The sequence below is a fragment of the Neofelis nebulosa genome, chromosome 16 (assembly GCF_028018385.1).
Source record: "Neofelis nebulosa isolate mNeoNeb1 chromosome 16, mNeoNeb1.pri, whole genome shotgun sequence".
Classification (NCBI taxonomy): domain Eukaryota; kingdom Metazoa; phylum Chordata; class Mammalia; order Carnivora; family Felidae; genus Neofelis; species Neofelis nebulosa.
Window position 1 is genome coordinate 13376450 of NC_080797.1, and position 26335 is coordinate 13402784.

Genomic DNA, 26335 nt, shown 5'->3' on the forward strand with positions numbered 1-26335 from the left:
GCTTCCTCCTCACAGACGTCAGCGTCTGTACCCCTGAGGGGCCCATGACAACCCACCATCCTTCTAGCTTGAACTGTGAGGAGTCAAGATGACCAGGGCCACGTGAGGTGACAGATGAGCCCTTACAGGGGTCACCACGCCCACGCAGGAGTGAGATGGAGACCACAGTTCTGTACTCAGTCCAGGCCCACTGGCCACAAAAAAGCCATCAGCACCCTCAGGAGGGGTGAAAGAACCCGTCCCCACAGCAAACCGCCCAGAGCCAGAATGTGCTCCAAAACCACACGCGCCCCCACCCCCCACAAAGGAGCAGGAGGAAGGACCCACTCTCCAAGGCGCACAAGTGAGCCCGGGCTGGGGTCAGATCGTCATCACTGACACAGACCCCGATGGGTGCAGCCCCGTGGCCCTCGTCCCACAGGGACAGAGAAGTACAGGGGTCGGGGCTATGCTGTTGCGGGGGCCACAAGGCAGCTGTCTGGCCTTCCCAAGGACACAGGAATTAGGGAGGTGCCTGCATCTACGAGGACATGTCAAGGCTGTCAGGAGCCCACGCGAGTCGTGTCCCTAACACCATCGGAGGCTGAGAAGGAGGGAAGGGAAGCAGCCCGTGGGGTGAGGGAAAATCCTGACAAATGAAAAGGCAGAAGGGTCAGCAGACACAGAAAGTGGGGAAGAGACCAAAAGGAACCTGTAATGACACGACGACACAGATTCGAATGTCACCAGGTGAGCCGGATGGCAGCATGGACGTGACACAAGAAAGAGCCAATGAACCTGAACATAAACTAGCAGAGTTTACACAACTTAAGAAGAAAAAACTGAAAAAAAGGAGTGGAGCTTCAGGGCTCGCAGGGCAGTGGAAGGTCTCAGGGGAGATTTCAAAAAATGTGGCCAAAACCTTGTCAGATTTCGGAAAACATGTTCATTTCCTCTTTTCTTCTTTTGAGCTTTGACATTAGAGCTCAACTTCTGTTTGCGTCATAATAAAAGTGACTCCGTGGACGCCAGAGACATCCCCAGCGCGGCCAGCCCCTACCACGGGGCATCCAGAACGGGAGACGGAAGTCGTGCAAGCAGCTCTCAGCTCTGCCGGTCAAAGGGCAACACGGTCTGGTCTTCCCAGCAGACAGAAAAGCAGCCTGAGATGCTGGAAAGGCGACAGCTACTGATGTAAGAACAGACACGACACAAAGACACAGAGCACCACGGCCACAGCCTTCTCATGGCTCGGGCTGCAACAGGGTGTTGGGGGCTTCCTCGCGGGGACAGTGGTACCGGTTTCCTCCTGGTTTCCTGTTTCCCGTCACAAGGAGCCGAGGTCCACAGTGCCCAGCTCCTTCCTCCTCCAAAGTAGTCTGGCCCCTTCTTGCCCTAAATGGCTACGCTGGGGGCTCTGTTTGTGTGAACTTTTTCTTTTTTTTTTTTAAATTTTTTTTCAACGTTTTTTATTTATTTTTGGGACAGAGAGAGACAGAGCATGAACGGGGGAGGGGCAGAGAGAGAGGGAGACACAGAATCGGAAACGGGCTCCAGGCTCCGAGCCATCAGCCCAGAGCCTGACGCGGGGCTCGAACTCACGGACCGCGAGATCGTGACCTGGCTGAAGTCGGACGCTTAACCGACTGCGCCACCCAGGCGCCCCTGTGTGAACTTTTTCAAGAGAGAACTGGAAAGCCGACCACAGGGCCTAGGACGAGGAAGCGACATCAGCGTCTGTGTTACAACTTAGTGTTTTTCAGAGAAGAGAGGAACGCAGCTGAGAGCCGGGCCCACGGACGCTGTGCTGTCCCAGGAACACACGACCGGGCAAGGACCGTGAACAGGAGACGCTGGACATAGCCCCGTCCACCTGCAAAGCTACTCCCACCAGGACGAGCAGAGGGCCTGGCGCGCCTGCCACCTTACCACGCGCCCACGTCCCCACGGCTGTCGGTGGTGTAGTCGCGCAGACAGCCCAGCAGCGTGCGGTAAATCTGAGAGACGTTCGCTTCACATACAACCTCATCTGGGGCCCCTCCTGCTCTCACGCCAACCGTCTGGCAAACCCTGAAATTAAAAACGTGTGAAATATGGCAAGTGTCTGAGGCCCCATCTTTCCCAACAGGAAATGCTCGGAACAGGACAACCTCAGACGTAGATGCAGAATTCCAGAGCTTCTTCCTTGTTGGCACACAGTGAATGACACATTTCCCCCAAAATCACATTTCCTAACATTTGCACCTGTGCCCCCTGGCCACCCCCCCCCCCACCCTCCATCCTGACAAGTAGAAAGGAGTAGCATCACGCAGAGCAGGAGAGGATCTGGAAGAGAGAGGGGAGCACGTCCTGGCATGTGTGCACATGTGGCCGGCACCACAGACCGCTCCACACAGCACTTCCAGACTCTAGCTAAGGCTCACGCCCCAGTTGCGAGCTGGCCTGGTGTTCCTAAAGCACAGAAGGTTAACATTCACCAAAGCGACAACCAGCGAGAAAATAAAAAGTTACAACGTTGCTTCAAAGTAGATTCATCGTGTGATAGTGGGCTCTCTGGAGCCCTCAGTGTTTGGTAGCTGGCACAGGGGAGAGCAGAGACTTGAGGGCCAGCCTGGGGACCCACCTCGAGATCGCCTTCAAGGCATCCCGCCTGGATTCAGCAAAGCTCACATCCTCGGGACGAATGAGGGTCACAGCTCCCAGGCCTGCCAGCACCTGAAAGATGGTAACCAGCTACCGACAGAACGTGCCCCGGGCAGACCACCTCCGTGGGGCACCCCCAGTGCCACCTTTCCATCCCATGGCCCAGGGCTGGACATTGTGACCAATGATCAGTTGACTCAGTATCTCGATCCACTACTTCTCCAAGGGCCGTTAGGTCCTGAGAGCCGGGTAGCTGAGTTTTAGGAGGTCCGTGCAGTGCCTCCGACCCCAAGGCATCTGGGACAGGAGGAAGGGGACACAGCACACGTCTATAGGCAAGTGTGTTTCCACAGACACAGCAACAGCTTCCCTCCATCAGACTAGCACTCAGCCCCTCCAAGTCCCTCCGGTCACGTGAGACCATCCACCAGGCACCCTGAAGAGTAGCACCCTGCTGCCGTCCTCACGGCCACTCGCCTGGACGGGTGTGGATTTGTGGTGGGATCCTGCCTGGCCCCTCCCCCAGCGGGCCCACCTCGCAGGGCTCGGGGCACCTCACCTGCTGCAGCCGGCCGCTCAGGAGGAAGCACGGGAGGGCGCCCAGAGCCAGCGAGAAGCCGCAGCGGGTCAGCTCCTCTGGGCTCTGCAGGTCAGCGAGATACTGCCGGGTCAGCTCCTCTGAAAGAAAGTGACAACAGGGCCGCTGCCTTCCTTCCTGCACAACACGCGCTGCTTAAGACCTCAGAAATGTGCGAGGCAGTGGTGAGAAAAATGGACGAGCCCCGCCAGCTTCTGGAGCAGATGTACCTTAGCAGTAGCTCAGATCAAAACAGACTTGAGACTTTTTATTAGGCGATTTTAATACATGATTTCACTCTTAGGGGAATAAATCCAGAAGGGGTCAGGAATGCATGATGCATGATGGCGCCTGGGTGGCTCAGGGGGTTAAGCATCTGACTTTGGGTAAGGTCATGATCTCATGGTTTGTGGGTTCGAGCCCTATGTCAGGCTCTGTGCTGCTTTGGATACTCTGCCCCTCCCCTGCTTATGCTTTCTCTCTCTCTCAAAATAAAAACAAAATCTTAAAAAAAAAATAAAATAAAATCTTAAAAAAAAAAATAGAACCAGTACAGTCCTATTCACTCCAAAAATGAATGCTCACAGTGGATGTGATGCCCCCCTCACAAGAGAGACAGGCCCCGCGGACGGTGAGTTTGTAGGGGCAGAAGCCACCAGTGTGGCTGGGTGACAGCACCGCGTGAGCAGACAGACTCTCCTCAGACAAGAGGGCCGCAGTCAGGGACAGAAGAGGGGACAGGGACACAGGACGCAAAGCAGACTCGGGTGACAGTGGGGGGGGCCGGGCTGGCATGCACCAACACAGCTCTGCACACCCCAATCCATCTGACCACCATGACAGATTCCTGTCCTCACTGCTTAGACTTCGACAAACACAACCATCGAGACACGTGCACGGAAACCTCAAGGGCCTGCGTCAGGACGGAGGAGTGCCACCGGAACCGCCAGGGCGTGACCACGGCCACCTGGCAGCGCTGGCTGGGATCTCCACACCTGGAAGGTTACTCCAGAGCACCGCCCACTCCTCCCGTGTGCACAACAAGGCCATACCGTGAATCGTGACATTATCGTCCCATTTTTTTAAATTAGACTAAATATAAAATGGTACTCTTTATGTGAAACTGTGGTCAAGGGAAAAATGTCATAAACTTGGAAAGTCGGTCAGAAGATCCCATTACAGAATATTTTCTTATTTTTGAAAAAAATCACAGAAAGTAGATTTAGACTATCGCACGCATGATTTTTACCCATTTAACGTAACTTAGAAGAGTGCTTCCTGTACTGCTCAAGAGACGGTCCAGCCACTTCGGTAAAACTGTGTAAGCAATGCCGCACGCAGGGCACCACGGCAGGCCAACGTGAGCGTCTCCACGCCTCCACGCAGCCCAGATCCCGAAGGCACCCGTGATGTGACAGACAAACCACCACGAGGGGGTTCCGGGAAACCCTCCAGACAAGAGAGGAAGGGGCCAAGGAACAGGCACCAAGGAAAACAAACAAAATGGAACCGAAACGGGAGGTCCCGTGGGAGGACAGAGCAGGAAGGCGCTCCATCCACGCACAAAGGGAACCTCCAAGCCCAGAGTGGGGAAAGTTTGCTTTAAAATGTCATTCAGGCAAATGCTGCTGACGTAAGTGTGGGTTCTATGCGTAAGCATCACGCTCGTTGGTGCTGGGTGGGGGGAATGCCCACATGCCAGGCACACACCCATCTAGAGACAGACCAATGCCTCCAGATGCCCCATGAACCCCATGGGTCCACGAGAGACCCCCCCCCCCCCAGCGGCCATCACCATCTCTGCCCTCCCCAGCTCCAGCCCCAACCCCGGCTCCCCAAACCCGTCCACCCTGCAGCAGGGGACAGTGCTCCACGCCCTGCACGCCCACGCTTCCTGCTGGAAGCCCCTGTGGCCCACTCACCCTGCCTAGTGGGATCTGCCTCCCCAGCCTCCCGGGCGTAGTACTCGCGGCAGAGTGCAGCCAGGGCCGAGACGGCTGCTTCCTGAAACAGAGCAGTACGTGAGTACCCAGTGCCCCCCGTACCTCCCGCCCCTCCCCCAGTGCCCCCCAGTAAGTCTGAAACAAACAGAAACTGAGTCAAGTACCCCTTTCTAGCCCATCTGCTGGTCGTCGCCAGATACAATTAGAACTTAAATGTTTTCTGCAACTAACAACCCGAATGGAATCGTGATTTCTTCCATACAATGCAAGTGTCTTCGGATACAAACAGTTAATAATAAAATGGGGCACTTTTTCTTTCCCAGCAGAATTAAGGGCAAAGCGTGTGTTACACACACAGGAGTAGTGTACAAGTATCGTTTGGAGAGGCGCTGTGGGGCCAGGGTAGAGGGGGAGTGAGTGGGAGTCAACAGCAGCCATGGGCCCCGGGGCCCCCGGCACACCTCCGCTCCCCACAGGAGGAACCTGAGCTCAAGGTAAGCCTCTCAGGGTCAGACAGACAGCAAAGGGTGAATGCTGGATTCCTATTTTCTTTCCTGCTGCTCCCCCACATCAGGGAGCTGAGTCCAACAGAGCAGCCCTGGAGAGACACGCCGGAGGCCACACAGGAAGGGCCACTGGCACAGGGATGGACCCCACAAGGCAGCACCACACCGAGGGGTCATCTGTGCAAACTGCCACAATCAGCGCTGGTGTGACTCCATTGTGGGAACAGTCTTCAAAGGAAATTTTGAGGCCCTGACTGTGAAACATTCGAATTCAGCTAGTAAAACTGTATGTGGATTCTACAGAATGATAAAGTTCCTTTAAAACAAAAGGGTCAGGAGCTCCTGGGTGACTCAGTAAAAGTTGAGCATCCGACTTCAGCTCAGGTCACGATCTCACAGCTCGTGAGTTCGAGCCCTCGGTCGGGCTCAGTGCTGACAGCTCGGAGCCTGGAGCCTGCTTCGGATTCTGTGTCTCCCTCTCTCTCTCTGCCCCTCCCGCGCTCATGCTCTGTCTCTCTCTCAAAAATAAACATAAAAAAGTAAAAAAGGATACATAGGAGGCTACAGCATTAATCATACAGGAGACCAATACGGACTTCCATTTCTCCACCCTCAATACCAAAGCCCGTCCACACCCCACTCTAGAACTTCTGTGACAGCTCTGCCAGCCCAAAGTCACCTGTCCCAGGACAGGGCAGCAGCACATGGGCCACCGGACACACACATCCTGTCCTCACTCAAGACAACCAATGCGTGCAGGCAGGGACCCTGGACCGAGCTTCCCACATGCACCCGGGCGTCCCAGCAGAGTCTAACCTTACCACCCCGCAACCCAACAGGACACAGAGCGCAACTGAGCAAGTAATTAGTACGCATAAACAGAAGGAATGTGCAGAAGGTGAATCTAATTAAGCCAGAAATGCTAATAAAAAATTAAATATTCTGGTCATTGTTGGCTACGTTAGTTTTCCTGATTATAAATTATACAGACAATACCATCTAGAATTCCAAACAGAACTATGGCATTTATCAATTATCACGTTAGTGTATAAAAGGGACTCACAACCCACACCGTCCTTTGAAACAAACACTAGGAAAAAAATTAATGTCACTTTCCATACAATGGAACAGCCACAGAAATCTTGCTTACCATACCTTGATCTGTTGTCTAGAAGGAGTTGAAATAAGATGGAGATTTCTCAAAGTGTCATCTATCAGCCACTGCCAACCATCTGTCAAACAAAGACAATCATTTTACCCAATTAGGAACATTTAGATGAAATTAAAAACAACAGATCTACCTCATAAAGTGGATGGTAACCCTTCAAGATGAATCTGGAGAAAATCTGAGGTAAACATTACCCAGGCTGCACAAAATTCCAAGGGCCCTCTCCATTCAGAGGGAGACAGCCTTCCTTTGGCTGCAGAAATGTTAACTGTTACCATGGGAAATTTTTGCTTTTTTAATACTGCAAGGTGGTGGCTTCCAGCACCTCTCTCTCAAGCAATGCAACCCCCAAACCCACACGGATAATTACCCAAACATTCAACTCAACTAGACCCCACACTGAGCGAGGAATGCTAAATTTATCCAACCTTCTTTGCGGGGCAGCACAGGGCAAGGAACCCGTGAGACTGCAAAGAAAAAAGGCGGCCTGGGAGGTGACCCCAAAGCCCCTTCCTTACTGCGCCTCTGTGGCCAGATGCCACAGAACACGGAGGACGCCAGGCCTGCACAGCGGCCCTGCCACTGCTCCACCACAGCTGGCCCCCAACACCCCTGCCCGCACCCGGTCAAGGTGAGGAGCTGAGAAGGCCCGGTACTGCCGAGTCCCGGCTCAGGGGAAGGAGGCCCACTGATCTCTCAGAAGACAAGGGAGAGATTCTCCCTCTTTCTGAGGGGACAGCGTGCGGGGGTTCTCATTTCTTACAATGGGTCCTCACAGCGATTTCGAAAACGGGCATTCTGAGATCATGAAACATCCTAGCCGGCTCACTTCTACCTTTTAATGTGGAATAGTTCTGGCCGAAAGTGCTACCACGTGAGTCAATGAAGAAGAAAAGCACTTACCAATGATGGCGTCACCTCTAAAAGGCATCTTAGAAAGGGACAAGTTCTCAATCAGAACGCACACTAGGAAGAAAAAGGACAGATACAACGTCATTTCTCCAGAAATGCCCGTCGCAGTGCCCGCCTGGCCCTGAATGCCCAGACGCTCTGGACACATCAGTGCTGGCGTCCGGCTGGCCCGCGGGGGCCCTGGCGCCTCCTCACCTGTACGGCCTCGGAGAACCTGCTCCAGACGTGGTCAGGCCTGCACAAGGCAGTGCAGCTGACAAGCCCACAGCTTACAGGCCTGACCCCAACCCAAAACCCCAGGGCCAACTCTCAGTTCAGAGGACGCATGTGCTAACGGGGCCATCGATGACCTACGAGTTACCAGGAGCTGTGGCATCTGAGATGCAGCTCCCACAGGAGGAAGGGGGCCCCAAGGACGGAGCAAGCACTCCTGTCACAGGTGAGCACTCCCAGTCCACCTAGGGCAGGACACGTGAGCACCAGGGGTCCACTGAGGGGTGAGGACATGACAGCATATGGGGGGGGGGGGGGGGGAGTCCACTGAGGGGTGAGGACAGCTGAGCCTGGGAGTTCCCAGACAGACCATGGTGTTAAAAGCTTGAGTAAATCCCTAACCTCTGTGAATGATTAGCATCAGTTTCTTAAAGAAATGATGACTACACCCACGGGCAGAAATCTGGTCCAATATAATCAACAGGTTAAAGAGACCACCTACTGCACAGAAAACGACCAGAAGTATGGGATCAAATCCACGAGCTATGAGCGTCCACCTGGCGGCCCTCCTGCGGGCTGCCCTCTCCCACTGCACAACTTCTGACAGGCTCAACCTCCCGGCAAGCCGTGCACCCCAGCACGCCACACGCCCCCAACACGAGCACCCTGACTCCTCTCCTCAGTGGCCCACATGAGAGAGGGTGACCCTGCACCCCCCATGTCAGGCACACCTCACTCGATCCAGCTCCAGTGGTTTTTTTCTCGATGGCATAAATAATCTGTAGGTGCTAAAAAATCCCAACACCACAGAAAGAAGTCAGAGAAGACACTGCCACTGGCATTCCGGCCATCACCCCTGGGTGCCTGACAGGACCACAGCCGCCCTCACGCTTCTACAGACGCAGGAAGGAACAGCACTGCTGCCACACACACACTCCCTTTCCGGGGGTCTCTCTACACCCCCCACCCCACCTCCCACCTTGACCCCAGGCACCCGGCCCGCACTGGAATGTGACAGCAGTCGGGCAGCCCGGCTGGACTCGGGACAAGGGCCGCCTGACCCTGCTGCTGACGACAACGGCTCCCGCCCAGTGCACAGCGTGGCGCTGGACTCAACACTCTGTCCCAGTGGCCCTTGGAGGCTCACGCCAGAGTTCAGCGTGAGGGGGCCTGCCACCCTCACTCAGGGACACAAGGCCCACACGGTCGTGCCACATACCGCCAGCCAGAGCAGCTACACGGGGTGCCCCAGACCAAAGGTGAGCCTGTCCCCCTCCTCACAGCTCCTGACTCCCACTACCCGTGACCAGGAACGAGGTCCCACCCAGCTATGGGGGCTCCCTGGCCACCAGCACAGACTCCAGCCACCACCCTGCTTTTCTCTCTAACGAGGCAACCAACGGCCGGAGACCTCACACCACTGTGAGCAGACGTGTGGTGCTCCGTACTCGGGACACGAAATTAGTCGTTCAGGATCTCTCCCGACGGGCTGAGTGCTCCCTCCGGTTCTCGGCCACTGCACACGAGGTCGCCACACACGCCTGTGGACACGGACTGCCCACCTGCCCTTACACAGCTCTGCGTGCGGAGCCCCCGTGGTGGCACCCGGGTCGCAGGAACGTACACACTTCTAATGGCAAGAGACACCGCCCAAGGGCAGAGTGGAAAGCCTGTGACAGCTCACACTCCAGGGGCTAGCGCCACCTGGAAAAAGAATTCCGCTGTCCTCTAGGCACCTGTCAGCAGCATGGGGGCCGCCACAGGTGCGCTCACGGGGAGCGTCCGTGTATCTGCTCCGGCAATTTTGAAGAGATCTTTCACTGTAGTCCAGGCACTTTCTCTAACTCTGTGTTGCCCGTCCAACGGTTTTCACAACTTACGTAGACAAGCGCATGATTTTCTACTGTTTCCAGTTGTGGAGCTACTGCTCATTCTGTGGGGCGTCTACGTGCCAGAAGCCAACATCAGAACACAGGACAAACCTGTGCCCCAGTGAGGACCACCTGAGGGAGTATGTCTGGGTCTGCTTCCCAGGCTCGTTGCAACAGAAGCACAACACGTGAGGCTCTGCAAGCTCTTTCTCTGTGCTTCTGTGTAGCTTTGAAATTTGCCAGGTCAAGTTTTTTAGAGACCGATGCTATCCCTACAATGTCTCCTAAAATTTCCTGGAAGTTTTTTAAGTTGTGTTTTTTGTATTTAAGTTTTTAATCAGAAATTTCGTTTTGGATATGCATGAGGTGGGGATACGATTTTCATTTCTCCCACACGGCCATCCATGACCTCCTCACTCCTCAGTAAGCCACCTTCCCCACCAACACTGGAGGTACCTGTGTGTCATGTGTCAAATCCCATAAGTGTTATTACATCAGAGTCTGTTTCTGGATCCTGTCTTCTGTTCTACCATTCTGCCTGCCTGCTCCTGAGAAAATGCCACTCTGCTTCGAATCGTTTTACATAGTATGTTTTCGGACTAGTAAATCCGAGTCCGCAATATTTAAAAAAAATAATTTTCTTAAAGATTTGCCCTACACGGGAACTTTAAATGCATTCTTTTAAGTTAAAAACAAAAACAGAAAAGAGCTTTATAATTTCCTGTGAGTCTACAATTATTTCAAAATAAAACTTTAAAAGAAAGGTTACAGGCCAGGTCACTCAGACCAACCCACCAGCTAAGACAACATTTTTAAAAAGCTGGACAAAAGTAGAAACAAACTCTATGTGCTTGAAGTCACTGGGGAGCTTCCAGGGGAGCACAGACGGGGGCCACACCCCTGGCCCAAGCGGCTTCTGCCAGAGGAGGCTCACCCTCAAAGCCCAGGAAGATGGCCAAAGCATCCATGAGCCTCCAAGGGCCACTGGGACAGAGTGTTGAGTCCAGAGCGACTGAGGGGAAACTGAGAAATCTTCACACGGCCTTGAATCCAAAGGACCACACCCCAGACACAAAACACAGGTCTGCTGGCTTCAGCCAGCACGGAACCTCTCAAGGCCCGAAAGGGTTGGAGGTGCCCCAGACTGCTCGCACCCCTCGCCTCCAGCCAGAAGCTGATGTAAAGACCCTCCGGGGTAGGAAACAAAGTACCTCTCTAACTTCTCAGACCCAATATCCAGGCCTACACAAGCTCTGGACAATGGTGTTATTAGACATCGATTCTAAATGCTTATTTTGCTCAGGGGCACCTGGGTGGCTCAGTCGGTTAAGGTTCCGACTTCAGCTCAGGTCACAATCTCATGGTTCTGGAGTTCGAGCCCCATGTCAGGCTCTCTGCTGTCAGCATAGAGCCTGCTTGAGATTCTCTTTCTCCCTCTCCCTGCCCCTCCCCTGCACACACACACGCGCACGCTCTCTCTCTCTCTCTCTCAAACTAAGTAAAATAAACTTTAAAAAATAAATGTTTATTTTGTTCAAAAAGGTAAATTATTAAACACTATGACAATGATATAGAAACTATTAAAAAATAAACTCTGAAACACAAAAACACAAGAATTAAAAATCCAACGGATGAGTTTAATAATAAATAAACTGAAGAGAGAATCTGTGACATGGAATATGGGGCAAATATCCAAACTGAAAAGGACAGAAAAACAGGATACGGACAAGACGTGCAGAGTGGAGAAGTAGGTCTACCCTGCGGAGCCTAGAGCCCCAGAAGCAGCGGGAGAAAGAGTAGAAGAGCAAAATTTGAAGACATGATGGCTGAGTTTTTCCAAAAGTGACCCAAACAAGCAACCGACACTACAGATTATGGAACCTGTTACCCCCGCTCTAGGTTTGCTGTGTGAGCCATGAAAACCAGACACAAAGACACAACCTCAAAGAGGCCAGAGAAAATAGACTGCCAGGAAACTTCTCCACAAAACAGGAAAAGAAGCTGACAGAATAATACAATGTTGTCTTTAAAGTGCAGATAAATATGTGCATAAATAAATGAGGACCATCAGTTCTATACCCAGCAAAGATACCCTTTAGGAATGAAGGTGTAGAAAACATAGAAAGACACTTGCAGACAAATCAGAGTTTATTGCCAGCAGACACACATCACGGAAAACACGAAAGAGCATTTGGTGTTCAGGCAAAGGAACGGATCCCCTTGGAAGTTCAGAAACGCAAAGGAATAAAGAGATTTTTTTTTAAGGCAGGTACAAGGATATGTTTAAATGAATTTTAACTGGATAAAACAGTCCTCTTCTATGTGACTTAAATCCACAAGAGATTGGGAGACATTAGGAGAGTAGTATGTGGGTCCTCACCTCCCACACTAGGAAGCAAATTAATAATATGTGTTCAAGAAAATGCTGGGGCCTGGGGCACCTGGGGGGCTCAGTTAGTTAAGCATCCGGCTTCAGATCAGGTCACGATCTCACAGTCTGTGAGTCTGAGCCCCATGTCAGGATCTGTGCTGACAGCATGGAGCCTGCTTAGGACTCTCTCACTCTCTCTCTCTCAAAAATAAACATTTTTTAAAAAAGAAAATGCTAGGGCTTCACTTCCTCCTGGTGACTAAGTGACGATCTTCCATATGCCTTGGCTGGCCTTACCATCCTCTGTCCTGTGCTGACCTGGCAGCAGCACCCACTGACCAAACAGGCTGGAAGCCAGGGGCCCTCTGAGCAGCAACACCCCCCAAGGCGCCCCTTCTAGGCAGCCTCCCGGCATAGACAGCAGGGGGAGACGGGGAGGGGAGGATGGAGGGGCCCCCCCCCCCCTCAGCACCCCTGCAACAAACCACAGAGCACAGCTATCCCCCAGGGCAAAGCCCTCAAGAATCTGGGGTGCTATGAAAACACTAAAATAGCAGTTGCTTTTTTTTCATCTTTGGACAAAACAAAGCAGTTTTTCTACATGGTAATTACTCTGGCACAGGGGAGCCATGGGTGCTGAAGGAGGAGGAGGAGGATGCGGGGAATGGCCACCTCTCCTCAAGTCTTTCCAAGTAACACCACCGGGACACAAGTGAGCCAGGCGGGGACTCCCTGCTCCCCCGTCTATCACGGCTGGGCCGACCTGGGGGGCAGGCCTGGCACCACACGCTGCCCAGGACATGCATGCCACACGGCGTGGACTCTGGGGTGCACCACGCCAGCAAGCAAGCAAGCAAGCAAGGGCTTGAGGGTACAAAGAACACGCAGCACTGGAGAGTGAAGCAAACGCCCTTAGGACTTAGTCTCACACAAGCCTGGGGCTCAGACCTACCTGCTTGTCTCATGAGTTCTCCTCCTAGACCCCTGAAAATCAATGAAAACATTCAGAGTTAACATCTTTTACCACACAGAACACGAAATATCCTCACTAAGTAACAGGTGAAACTTCAGGCTGCAAACACCAGTAAGAGGCTGCTGAGCCACATTTGTTACCGCCAGGAAACGGCTCTTACAGTGAGAAATGGAAAACGTGCTATAACCACCGCCTTCCAGATGGGGTCATTCTGATTCTTGGGCTCCACCGGGCACTATAATCCTCACAAGCATTAACCACACTATACGGTCACACAGAACAAGTTCCAAATACTGCTCGGCTCTTAGTCTGTAAGAACAAGGGATGCCAGGAAGCTACCAGCATCCAGCCCAAGGAAGCCATCTGCTGATGTTCCCTCGGGGAAGAAGCACTGCCGGTTCCGGACACCCAATGCCTGACGCTGACCTTGGGAAAAGAGGTGGGTGTGAGCGTAAGAGCACTCCATGAGAAGACTACAGGGCAGTTTAGGAGACTCCTGCTTCTGGCCCAGACAGTAACAAGACTTGCCCTCTTGCCTTAAACAATTAGGCAACTGGATGAACTCTAGGAAAGGAAAGCTCTGACACTGAGCGCAGAGTCTGTGGGGGGAGGGAAGCAGGCAAAGCCTAGGACACTCCCAGGTTCAGGATGACGGCCAAGCCGAGGAGCCTCCCGTCAGCAGAGTCAAGGAGGTGGAGGCAGAGGGTGGGGGCCCAGAGCCCTGCGGGGGCATCCTCAAACGGGGGGGGGGGGGGTGTCATGAGCCACACGTGCAAGAAAAGGAACTACCTGAGCCCAAGAGGAAAGAAATGCTTGCAAGAAGGCAAGATACTCACGGGAGCCTGCACAGCAGGAGGGGCCTTGGCAGCAAGAGTGGCAGAACCTGGTCGTGCACAAGGCCCATCCGTGAGCTGGTTCTGGACCCACCACAGGCCCTTCAGTGTCGGCCAGAAAGGAGCCAACTCATGGTGACCAGTCACAGACCCACCAGAAGGCAGTGAGCGGCCAGCAGCCACACCCTGTACCCAGCGACAAAATCTCACACCGCTGGCATCTACACAAGAATCAGCTGGAAAACACGACCCACAAACACCAAGAAGGACTCGGCAGCGCACGAGGCCGTTTTGGTGGCTACTGGGGTCACATGCACCACGGAGGCAGAGGGAGACACAAGCTCAAGGAGGACACTGAAGGCATAAGACGCAAATGGAACCTAAAAGGTAAAATACCCAACCTGAGAAGAGCTGCACTCAACACCATTGATGGCAGTGGGAACAAAAACCAAAATAATTTTTTTGAGAAAGGTTTAAAAAGTTCTTGCTACAAAGAAATGCTCAGACTAAGGGAATCTTGTAAAAATGACAGCAGTCCGCTCAAACAAGCTCCCGTGGGCCAAATCTGGGACGATCTGAGCAGAGAATGAAAACAATGCCCGTGGGTTTCGGCACGCTGGTGAGAGCGTGGGTGCCAACAGCAGCAACATGAGGATGAAAAGAAAAGCTGGTTTTCCACACAAGTCCTGGACAGCAAGCATAGGAGCAAGAGTGGATCAGACCAGCGTGCTTTGGCAACCATGTGACTGACTCGGGCAAGGGAGCAGGCGCTAGAAAATGGGGGTCCACACGTCATGAAACTGCCAGCCCCCAGGTCACTCACCCGCGGCATGTGAGGGGCGTGCGGCACATGTGACCTTCTGGAGGTCTCCCCTGAACCCAGAGGTTAACTTGGTGTTCCCGCTAGTGGGCAACCACACTGGCATGCCTCCTTTGTGGGCAACACGAGTGTCTAGGCCAGCCACACCAGCCACACGGTGAGTGAGCCAGACCCAGCCACGAGGGAACAGCCTGTAAACCCACAATGTGGAACGTTACCCGCGACAAAACAAAACAAAACAAGGGGCGGTGTCATGCAAACAAAAAGGGAAGAGGCCGGATAGTATCAGAACACAGCGCGGGGCCCTGGTGGTGGCCACTGCGTTTCCCACTCAGGTTCAAGCCCCGGCGGGAACCCTCAGGCCCAGGAGCGACGCGGGGCAATGTGACCTCACGGCTGTGGTCACTGGCCAGGGCCTCTGGCTGAGGCGTGTACTTGAGTCACACATGGTGAGTAAACACTGCAGGCACACAGGCCTCTCCCACCCAGGGGGCTGCCGTGGCGGTAGGAGGCCACGTGCTTTTTCTCTGTGCACTGACCTCACTGAAGGGTGTCATTTTCTATTTGTTCTGGAGACTCATCGCTAAAAGCAAAATTTAAAACAAGGCACAGGTGTACGCTTAGAACCTGTAAGATGCGAACGGACACCATCATCAGCCACTGGCTACCCAGCAGAGCTGTGTGCGGCGCTCCCTTGTGCCGTGCGTCGGCCTCAACGCCGCGGCTTAGCCTTCTGGGGGCTCATGCGTTTCACCAGAAAGAACTGGGCATGCTCTCTACTCGAGGCTCGAGGGCCAGCGTTCTCTTTGCTGTGAGAACAGGTGGAAAGCCAGCTGTGACAGGTGTGGACAGCGGAGGTGTAACAGTCGAGAGCCCAAGGGGAGCAGCCCAGGTGCTGACCCCTACTCGCCTGTTATCATGGAAAGCCTGAACCTGGAGCAGTCACGTCCACAGCAGGACACACGGCCAGGCTGCCCCCTTCCCTGGGATCAGGCCACACTGTGCAGCTGCAGCCCATCAAGGTATACACAAGGCTCCACCAGGTCCTGCTGGTGAAATGTCCACTAACCCGTACTGGGGAAGGGCGCAGAACCCGTGAGTCACTCAGGAGGCGCATCATCTGCAGGGCAACACAAAGATCCTGCCCCAACCAGAGTAGAAGGACACCTACAGGGGACAACACTACGGAACCGTCCTGGGACCGCAGATGCATCTCTCCACCAACCATGGGGCCCACTGAGCCAAGGAAGGTCCCGGCACAGACCCAGCCACATCCCACAGGCGCTCATGGGACACGGATGAGCCCCACTCACATTTATGCACTGGCTCAAGCACAGGGCTGTCTGTGGGGGAAGAGGGGTCTGTTAATGGGAACAGTCCATGGACTGTCACGGACAGAGCTGCCCAGAAAAGGGGATTCTGAAGTAAGAAAGAGGCACAGAAGATCAACCTTAAAGTAATTTAGGACAGCTGCCAAATCAGCTGAGGGCAATGCCAGCCAACTGTGGGAAGGTCACCTGAGTAGTTCTGAAAGAAGTTTCTCTGCACAGGAAGCTCTGGAAGGGGGGCCCCCAGCCAGGGGTCAGAGCAGGCCCCGCATTCTCAGGAAGAGGGGAACATGTCAAGGACAAAGGAGAACAGCCCATACTCACTACTCCACACGGTTATGTTAAAAAGCCACTAAGAAAAATGCAGACAAGCCTCAGTCCGGGGGAAACTCTGGGAGAGCAGGTGTATAAAGAGCTCACATCTAGAATAGTAGAGTGCTGACAGCTCAGGGAGCAGACAGATCACAGAATGTTTTTAACAAGCCAAAGACTCGAACGGTCAGTTTACGGAAGACGACAAAAGACAACCAGTCAGCACAGGAGAAGGTGCCACAGTCACCAGTCCACAGGGAAACGCAACTCTCGCGGGGATAGCTCCCGACCGGCTACTGCTGGAGACAAAGGGGCACAGCCCTTGGGATGAGTCTTTCGGGCCTTAAAAACACACCCGTGCTGGGGCGCCTGGGTGGCGCAGTCGGTTAAGCGTCCGACTTCAGCCAGGTCACGATCTCGCGGTCCGTGAGTTCGAGCCCCGCGTCAGGCTCTGGGCTGATGGCTCGGAGCCTGGAGCCTGTTTCCGATTCTGTGTCTCCCTCTCTCTCTGCCCCTCTCCCGTTCATGCTCTGTCTCTCTCTGTCCCAAAAATAAATAAAAAACATTAATAAAAAAAAAAAAAAAAAAAAAAAAAACACACCCGTGCTGTCCTGCCCAGCAACAGCCTCCCAGGTGCGTACCCAAGAAAGGTGGGAACACACGGCTACACCAGGACCTGAGCGCCAATGTTCACAGCAGGTTTACTCTGAGTAGAAAAGCTGGAAGAGCCCAAATGCCCACACCGGACAGGCAGATCAACACAGCAAGCACGTGTGCACCGCTGAGCCGCACACGGTGACACAAGGCAACACCACGGCACACCCTGCAACACAGACAACTCTCTGCAACTTCACACTAAGTGAAGGAAGCCAGACCTTCAAGCAAGGACATCATGGTGAGACCCCGTCTGCGCAGGTGGGGAGACAGACAGGACCGGCCAGCTGCTCAGCGTTGTGGCTGCAGCCACGTGGCAGTCTGCAGCGCCCAGCGCCCACAGGACCACACATTTCTTTATAGGACACGAAAACCTCACCAAAGCTTACCAGGACCAGTCATGTCCTGTGACTGTGACGCCCTTCAAATCAAGTAAACATAGGGCAGGCATTGAGGGGGCAACTCGCAGAAGACCCGACAGGCCACCCCAACCTTTACTGATAAGGAATCTTCTCTATAAGACACAGGAGAACGTAGGGTAGGTGACACTTACCTGTACAACTGACGATCGTAAAGCTAAAAGAAGTAAAAGTTAGGTATTAAAATTAATTGATTTTTAAAATCACGCAGCAGATGTACAACGCTACTGGGCACCGGATGGGAAGGACGAGGACACGCAGCAAGCATTTCTCAGGCTGGTGTCCCCGGAGAGCTGACCCAGGTCCTGAGCACAGAGCCCACTCTACTCCCAGCGAGCACCTGGTGACAGCCCGCTTTCCTGTGTCCCCCTTATGAGAGAGGCATCCCACCTCACACTGTCACGCTTGCACCAGACGGCACTGAGCTAGGCAAATGCCGTCTCTGTTTCCCACAAAAACTCGAGGGAGCAGACACTACGGGTTCCTGCACTCACAGAGGACCCTGGCTCAGAGGCCCCGAGTCTCCACGCCGCACCCCTCCCAGCACCGCCTCGCGGTGCTTCACCACCCCAAGTAGACCGAAGGGATTTGCCAAAATCATAGTCAATGGCTTACACCGGAAGGGAGTCTGATACCAAGACGGTATATTGTTCTATAAAGAGAGAACCCGGAATGAATACCAAACTCTATTCTGAACAACAAACGCTAAACCTGTCTACGTCCTCGTGAGTGACTCTGATGTTATCCAGTAGCATTAAGGCCTTAGTTCATACTTTACCTCTTTTGAATCACAGAACCTTGAAGATCTCAAAGCCCCACAACAACAGACACACCTTCCCCCAGAGACGTCACACACAGGAGTGTCATTTCAGACTCGAGTCCCACTGTGGAGACACAGCTGGGAATCAAAGCCTTCGTGCTTAGTCTATGTGTCGTCTCGGTGAGCACAGGCCACGTCCAGGAAGGCATGGAATGTGCCCGAATGGCTAGACACCCAGGCACAGGTTCAGCTGGGCAGCACAGGAGGACGAGGCCCAGATAGGAGAGGCCATGTCACCTGCACGGGCCTGATTAGCGGCCTCCTGTGCCGCCTGAGGTGCTGGCCACGCAGGAGGAGAGCGCATGCATGAGCCCCAGCAGGCCCCTCCCACCCCAGACCAACCCCCAGGTGCTGGCCACCAGGGAGGCCAAAGGAAGAGAGCTGCTTCCAACCAAGGGGCCCCAGCACTGATCTTCCTAGTCATCAGACTCTGGGCTTCAAACAGGGCTGAGGAGGGTGGAGACGGCTCAAAAGGGCAGCAGACGCTTGCGGGCACCAGGAAACCTGGAGAAAGGGACGCTCCGATGGGCTGCCCACAGACCTGCTGGTGAATGTGCTTCAGGCCCTGCACTGCCGCGTCGTCCAGGTAGTCTGTGATGGGCCTGCGTGGGTTCAAACACAACAGCTGAGATCCTGAGCACAACAAGCACTAGGGCAGCCCAGGGCTCAGAAAGGCCTGCATCGTGTTCAGGTGCCCCAGCGCCTCCCTCCCCAAACACCTGCAGGGGCTACCCGCCTACAGCAGTGTCCACCTCAAGGAGGGCGGGCATCAGGACCTTCCCGAGCAGCAGCTTGCCGACGATGGAGGTGGGCCTGGGACGGGGACGCAGCCAGGCCTGCCGCAGAGCAGCCAGGACGCCCATCGGAGACTTGGCCCACCAAAGCTGAGGTGAGGGCTCCGGGGCCAGATGAGAACTCACACGGCAGGCTCACTGCTGCCCTGGAAAGGACTGCGGGCACTCGGCCAGCATCCAAGAACCCGACCGTAGGCGGGCTTCCCGCCACTCCCTAACCGCGAGGGGGACTCTGTGCCCAGACCGACTGTACGAACAGGCGCTGAACACTGAAGCCTGCTCTCTTCCAGGAGTCTGGGACGTTAGTCCACACCAGGCAGTGGCCACCCACATCCCACCCCCAAGAAAACCCCGCGCACTGGTCTCCCTGACCTGACCTGCCCTGGTGGACACCTCACCACGCCGTCACACCCCATGCATCCCCTGCGGCCGCACGGGGCAGGGCTCCAGCTCGCACCTGGTCTCTGCTCGACCACAGAGAGCACTGCCATAGACACCGAGTCCTCGGCCTGGCCCACAGGTGCCATTTCACCCCGACGTGGATGTCAGGAAGGCTGTGTGACATTGTGTATCTGAGCCATGGCGCGCAGTGGGGCGAATAGGACCCAAACCCCGGTGCTTGCCGCCAGCACCTGCCCCGGCGGACCCCAGGGGATCACGCAGAGCGAGCCGATGGGATTACAACAGTGTCCAGGAACCAGATTACAGACACTGCAGTTGTTGGGAGTTTTTACTTGTGTGCGAGAAAGAAAAGCAGAAATCCACGTAGCAGCCCTGCCAACTCACAAAGCATGGCATGCGGGGAGCTCCCCCACTGACCCGACTCCACATGCTCTCCCGTTCTGTTAGAACCGGCCAACTGGAGACGTCCTCGGGGGGAAACGTCTACATTTACACTCTCTGATTTTTTTTTTTTTAATTTTTTTTTAACGTTTATTTATTTTTGAGACAGAGAGAGACAGAGCATGAACGGGGGAGGGTCAGAGAGAGGGAGACACAGAATCCAAAACAGGCTCCAGGCTCCGAGCTGTCAGCACAGAGCCCGACGCGGGGCTCAAACTCACGGACCGTGAGATCGTGACCTGAGCCGAAGTCGGCCGCTTAACCGACTGAGCCACCCAGGTGCCCCTACACTCTCTGATATTTTAAACGATGAAAAGTGAGGTGAGCAAAGACCACTAAGCATATGGCCTACTGGGCGCCGTCTCTGACAACGCATCTGCTCCTGTCACCGCCTCAAGACCCCCAGAGCAATGAGGAAACAAAGAAAACAGCTACTGAACACCCAGGCGCTTGCCGGCTCCCACTAGAGACAGACACAGCTCATCAGAGAGAAAACACTGACAGACTTCGTCAGATAAAACATGGGAGGATCCAAAGATTCAGTGACACTGTCACAAATAAACACAGGTGAAGGTGGATGGGATTCCAGGCTCGCGACCACAGTGGTTCCATGGGACCGCAGTGCTTCCCCTACCTGTCCTCCTGCACCGCGAGTCTGTACAGGCCACGGGTGACCTCCGCACAGGCGAGCACAGCCCCGTGCCGTGTATGCAGATCCAGACTCTGTGTCATCGACAGCAGACGCGGGAGAACTGCAAAGGACAGGGGCAGGAGGACACGTCAATGAGCGCGCATTAGGAGGACACGTTGAACTCACAGACAGGATCCAAAGGGGGAGATGTACCCATGGAAAGTTACCTTTGTAAGGGCCATTGGAGCAATATGCCAAACCCTCCTAGACACCCAGAGAAGTGAGGAGGGACGGGGCGGGGGGGCCTCCCAATCCCCGGGTCCCCCAGACACAGAGCAGGGACGCATGTGAAAAGAGAGAACCAGGTCTCTCCCGTGGCTAAGTGGCCGGCAGTGGCTCCGCCTGGGCACAGTGCAGGACAGAGGCCAAGCGGCAGGAGCCTACAGTCGTGCACAACCCCACTCAGGCGGGAGCCCTGCCTCCCCTGCCCAGAGCAAAGGAAGTGTCTATGCCTTTGGTGCTCTGGGGACAGAAAGCAGTGTCCCAAGACCCCTAGAGCCTGGTGGAGTGCAGACAAGGGGCCACGTCCACACCAGCCTGGGAAATCACATGCCCCTGAGCCTCAGCTTCCCTGACGCACAAACGCACTGCTGTGGAGGCTGGAAAAGCAAACAGCATCCAAGCCAGAGGCATCCCACATAGGCGCTCAGACGAGGCAGCTGGCAGCAGTCAGGGTTCAAGAGTCAGGGAAATCCCTCACCCTGTTAATGAATGCTCTTTGACTGGGAAGAAAGGACAAGGCTGAGCACCCCTTCATTCAGGCCATGAGGATTATCAATTACAGGTAAATAACAGACTCCTGACAGCACATTTAACCCACGGACTGTGAAGCTGAAAGCCCCTCAGGAACTAACAGCCCCAAAGCTCCATCTTAAGCCCCAGGGCCTGTGAGAGGCACGCAGAAGTCAAGTCGCTAACTCCAAATGAAAAGCCACAATTCAACCACTAGTTACCCCAACAAAAGTCAGCAGGAAGAAGCATGATTTAAAGAAATTTGCACATGGCTCCCCACACTGAAACCAAATGTTATTTTTATTCTGGAATATGGGTTCTTTCCTTAATGGTAACGGGTGTAGTCCCTTTGGACCTAGCTGCTCTACTCTGCAGCTACACCACCCGCAGGGGGCCTAAGCTCACGCCTCTCCCAGAGGTCGGGAAACAGCACAGCACACTATTCCCACAGCCAGGAGCTGCCATCCGAAATACGTAAGATATATAACACAATCCATCGGTTCCCTGCGGTAATGGGCCTTGCACCCAGGGCACACAGACTGCCATGCACACGGCACCCGTCCTCAGAGAGGCCACAGCAGCTGGTTCTGTTCTGTCCCCTGATTAAGCACAGCCCAGTTCCTCACTCACACACTTCTCAGCAAGAAAGAAACACAACGTCGTTCTCAGCCCTCCACACCCTACAGTGGCCTGTCCTCAGCTCCTGCCTGCTGTGTGCACCTGCGCATCTGCCACGCACACACACATGTTCGTGTGTGGCACCAGCAGGGGGGTCTGAGCCTACCTACCGTGAGTGGCGCTGTACTCAGGCGCTCGCTGGGCCAGGTTGTGCAGAGCTTTCGCAGACAGCTCTCTGATGACTCTGGGGGACACGACGGAGAAAACGGTTAGTTCCTTCCTTGTGATGATTCCAGCTTTATCCAACTCATGGAGAGGGGACAGACAATACAGAAGTGTCAACTACCCATTTCGTCAGAACCACCAATAAAAATAAACACAAATGAACAAAAAAGACCCCCTGACTGTAACAAATGAGGACTGGAGACTTTACCAAATGAACCCAAGCCTGCATGGGGCCACAGCCACCCAGCTCGTGGCTGCCCTAGTACCTTAACATTCATGTTCCATTAAACACCAAAAATAACCTTTTTTTTTTATTTTTTTAAAAACGTTTCACTATTTTATTTTTGAGACAGAGAGAGACAGAGCATGAGCGAGGAAGGAGCAGAGAGAGAGAGGGAGACACAGAATCCGAAGCAGGCTCCAGGATCTGAGCTGTTAGCACAGAGCCCGACACAGGGCTCGAACCCACGCACTGTGAGATCATGACCTGAGCCGAAGTCGGACACTTAACCAACTGAGCCACCCAGGCGCCCCAAACACTAAAAGTAACCTTAACAGTAGCCCCGCAAGGTCCTGAAAGCCTCGCTCCAAATTCTTTGGAGACAGATGCTATCCCTACCCCCCACTGATGAAAAAGTATAGAATCAGTCACTCTTTACAACCTAGTGCAGCTCTGTCTACGGGCCCTGTCCCCGTGCTTTATTTAGTAAAACCACCTTTTTGCACTAAAACCATCTCGAGAATTCTTTCTTAGCCATTCGCTCTCGAACCCCACTTCATCATTTCACCAACAGGACTGAAAGAAGAAATGAGCGTCCTGACAACAGCTCAGGAGTTGAGTCTGAAACCACAGGTAACACATTTGCAATTCTGGCTTTAAATACCCAAGGACTAACAGGTTAATTAACCAATTTCCCCCAGGCTCAGTGCACAGGATTTGTGCTCTGTGAGAGGTATTGCAGCTAGGCCTCAAGTGTCAGAAACCCACACAACTCAGGAAGATCGCCTGCAAGGGACCTGGAAGAGAGGCCACACCTACTCCAGCGGCACACAGACGCACCCGTCCCCCGAGGACGGCCCCGCCTCACCAGGAGAGTGGCAGACACCAAGGCTGCTTCCCCGCACGTGGCCGTGGTCCTCGGGGCAGAGGTTGGACCACATTCCCCAGCAGATCAGAAAGAGCTTTCTGCAAGTAACACCCACACTAAAAGAGGGTTCTAGACATACAACGGTCACCTGCCATCCTTCAGATCTACGGTCTGTACGGCCGTACCAAGCCTTCTCGTGACAAAATCAATCTCGTCTTCCCAGGGGCAGTAACAGCTGTGGGGAGCATGGGCTCTCTTGTTTTCTGGACTGCGCTGGGAGCCCTCCCTCCGAAGAGACACTTAACTGCCTGTGAAATGCTAAGATGCCTAGAAATGGCTACGCAGTCAGGAAAGAGCCGCAAAAGCCTGCTCGCCTCCAGGAGGCAGCCGAGACGGCCACACGGAGCAGCATCAGGCAGGAGGGGCCGTCCAGGGAGCGCTTGGGGAAGGGCTCCTCACATCCGCAGGAGGCAGCCTGCCCTCCATCACACAGCAATACGGCAGCGTCCCCACGGGGGCCTTGACACACCTGACACAAGTGACGGAGGCCTCCGGAGGGAAAACTGGACACAGACCATTAACCAACATGTCAGGCATGAAGACCGAACTCCTATCACTCCTCAGAAGTTATCTTAAAATACAAACTCTACAATGAGAAAATGTACTAAAGGCCTACCTCAATTTAACTTCCTCTCTGGAAGAAAATAGTTCTTATTTGACAGATGATCTGGTACAATGCACCACGAAATTACACAAACACAAAGACACAAAACTTACCCATCCCAGTGGTTGATCTTCATGGTCACCAGGTGGTCTATCATTGGCTGAGTGTACTCAGGAAAGCCGGCAATAAACGTGCTGAAAAGAGAGATCAGAGGGGTGAGGCGGGAAGGGGTGGGAGCCCCCATGCACGCGTGTGGGAAGCCGTGCAGCCACTTCAACAATTTGGCAGTTCCTTTTCAAGTTAAATGTACAGAAATCCCCTTGCCAAGTATTTGCCCAGGGGAAACAAGGCTACACGTCCACACGAAGATGTCCAAACAAAGGTTCACGGCAGCTGTACTCATCACAGCCAACACCTCAGAACAGCCTAGATGTCTAGACCGGGTGAGCTAATAGTGAGCTGCAGAAGAACCACGAGACAGAAGACACCAGCAAGAGAGAGGAGCAAGCTACTGGCACACACACACACGTAATGACATGAGCGTCCGTCCTTCCTGATCCCGCTCGTGAGACCTTCTACAAAAGGCATCAGCAGCCCAGTGACAGGCAGAGGGGCACTGGGCCGAGGCGGCTCACCCTCCACGACTTGACGGAGGCACCAGTCACCCAGGCACCTGCACTGTCAGCTCTCACTGGGATGTACACTTCATCCATGGACAGCAGATGGGGTGTAAGTTATGCCTCACAAATAAAAGTTACATCTAGTGAAAACACCGTAGGAGAATTAAAAACAAGAATCTCCAAGTGGGACAGGCCTCTCTAGTTCTGACTCAAAACCCAGCAGCCATGAAGACTGGTACATTCAAAAGCAAAACCAAAAAGCAAAAGTGTCTGCCGAGAAAAACATACCATAAACAAAGTCAAAAGATAAAAATGGACTCAGAAAAAATACCAGCAACTGTTATCACAAACATGAGACTTCTTTAAAATAAACTTCTTTCAAATCCATAAGAAAACACCATCACCTGGTAGGAAAATCCTCAGACCATTTACAGAGAAGAAAATCGACACAGCCCACGTTCAGCCTCCTTCCATGGGAGACAGAAAGAAAACTTCCGTCCATCTGTCAGACTGCCCAAGTCAGGGGCAGGGGGGTGGGGGAGTGTAGCTGTTGTTGGAAGGATCTAGAAGGATCTAGAAACATTGCTGTGAGCACCATTCTGATGCAGCTTCTATGGACCACGACGGGCATCATCCAGGAAACTTGAAACATAAAGATCCAGCAACTCCACTTGTGTTAATTCATTCAGATATAATCACACAGGTGAGAGATACCGAGCACAGAGATGCTCACTTCACATCGTTTCTAACAGTGAAAGACTAGACAGAAGCCAGTGGCCAGGAGGGCACAGCATGCAGTTTATACCCTACGTGCACATACGGGACGCTCCCGTGACACAGGACGAGGAGACGATGCGTGGTGTACGTGCAGCACATCGGCCCAGGGCGTGCATAATCTGCTGTGTGGGACGGTAAACCCAGACGCTGCCCAATTCCTCACAGCCGCACGTCACCTTCTGACCAGTGCTCCGCTGACGAGCACGAAAGCTGTGCCACTGTTCAGCGTGCACAGAAGGAAGTCCACACACCCACATGTGTGACACAAACGGAACCTCTCTAGGAGACACCAGAGACTGATGGGGCCGCAGGGATGGAACTAGGATGCCACAAGAACAGTCACCTGCACCTTATGAACTGTAGGCCACGCCCTTGCATCACCTACTCCAAAATGCACTTTACACGTCATGCCCCTGGGACCCCCAATCAATTATGCATACTGTCTAAATCTGCCACGCCATCCACACAACCCCGCCATGGACATAGCCATCGGCCACGTGCTACATGGTGGCTGAGAGACAAAGTGGATGGCACAGCGGGCCTAGAGGGGGAAATACATAGATGTTAGCTGTGTAGGCACGTGTGTGCACATGTGCGAGGTGAACACAGGTGCCGTGTGGACATGTGTGTGCTACAAGGTGCCAGACTGGAGAGGGTGGGGTCGGGAACACGTTTGCTCTGGATGTGAAAGAAAGAAAAGTGAGGGCTTCTCCAGAGGTGAGAGGGATTGAGAGACCCTCTAACGGTGAGAAAACAGATAATGTCAGGAGGAAAAACAGAAGAATCAGGACAGTGGAAAAGCGGTCAGAAAAAGGAGCCAAGATGCAACCCCTGGACCCCCATCACCAAAGGGGCCCCTGGGACTGCCAGACAGGCCAACATCCATGATCAGTGGCCTCACGGGAAGAAACAGACAGAGGCTGGCCACCTAAGTTCTGGCC

At 53.8% G+C, this 26335-nt stretch overlaps 1 protein-coding gene across 4 annotated transcripts in view; it reads right to left on the reverse strand.

Moving 5' to 3' along the window:
- The window catches only part of TBCD (tubulin folding cofactor D), a 161194-nt gene that overhangs the window by 18004 nt on the left and 116855 nt on the right, over positions 1–26335 (reverse strand). For all 4 annotated transcript variants that reach the window (XR_009254831.1, XM_058703380.1, XM_058703379.1 and 1 more), the window contains 12 exons: positions 24111–24191; positions 22191–22264; positions 20614–20731; positions 18884–18944; positions 17657–17679; positions 13136–13167; positions 7720–7782; positions 6804–6880; positions 5122–5203; positions 3182–3300; positions 2603–2694; positions 1909–2049 (listed from right to left, as the gene is read on the reverse strand). Coding sequence is in view for 3 of the 4 variants with exons in the window: in XM_058703380.1 (XP_058559363.1) it covers positions 1909–2049; positions 2603–2694; positions 3182–3300; positions 5122–5203; positions 6804–6880; positions 7720–7782; positions 13136–13167; positions 17657–17679; positions 18884–18944; positions 20614–20731; positions 22191–22264; positions 24111–24191 (963 nt within the window). In the remaining variant the exon portion in view is untranslated. The remainder of the gene's footprint in view (positions 1–1908; positions 2050–2602; positions 2695–3181; positions 3301–5121; positions 5204–6803; positions 6881–7719; positions 7783–13135; positions 13168–17656; positions 17680–18883; positions 18945–20613; positions 20732–22190; positions 22265–24110; positions 24192–26335) is intronic.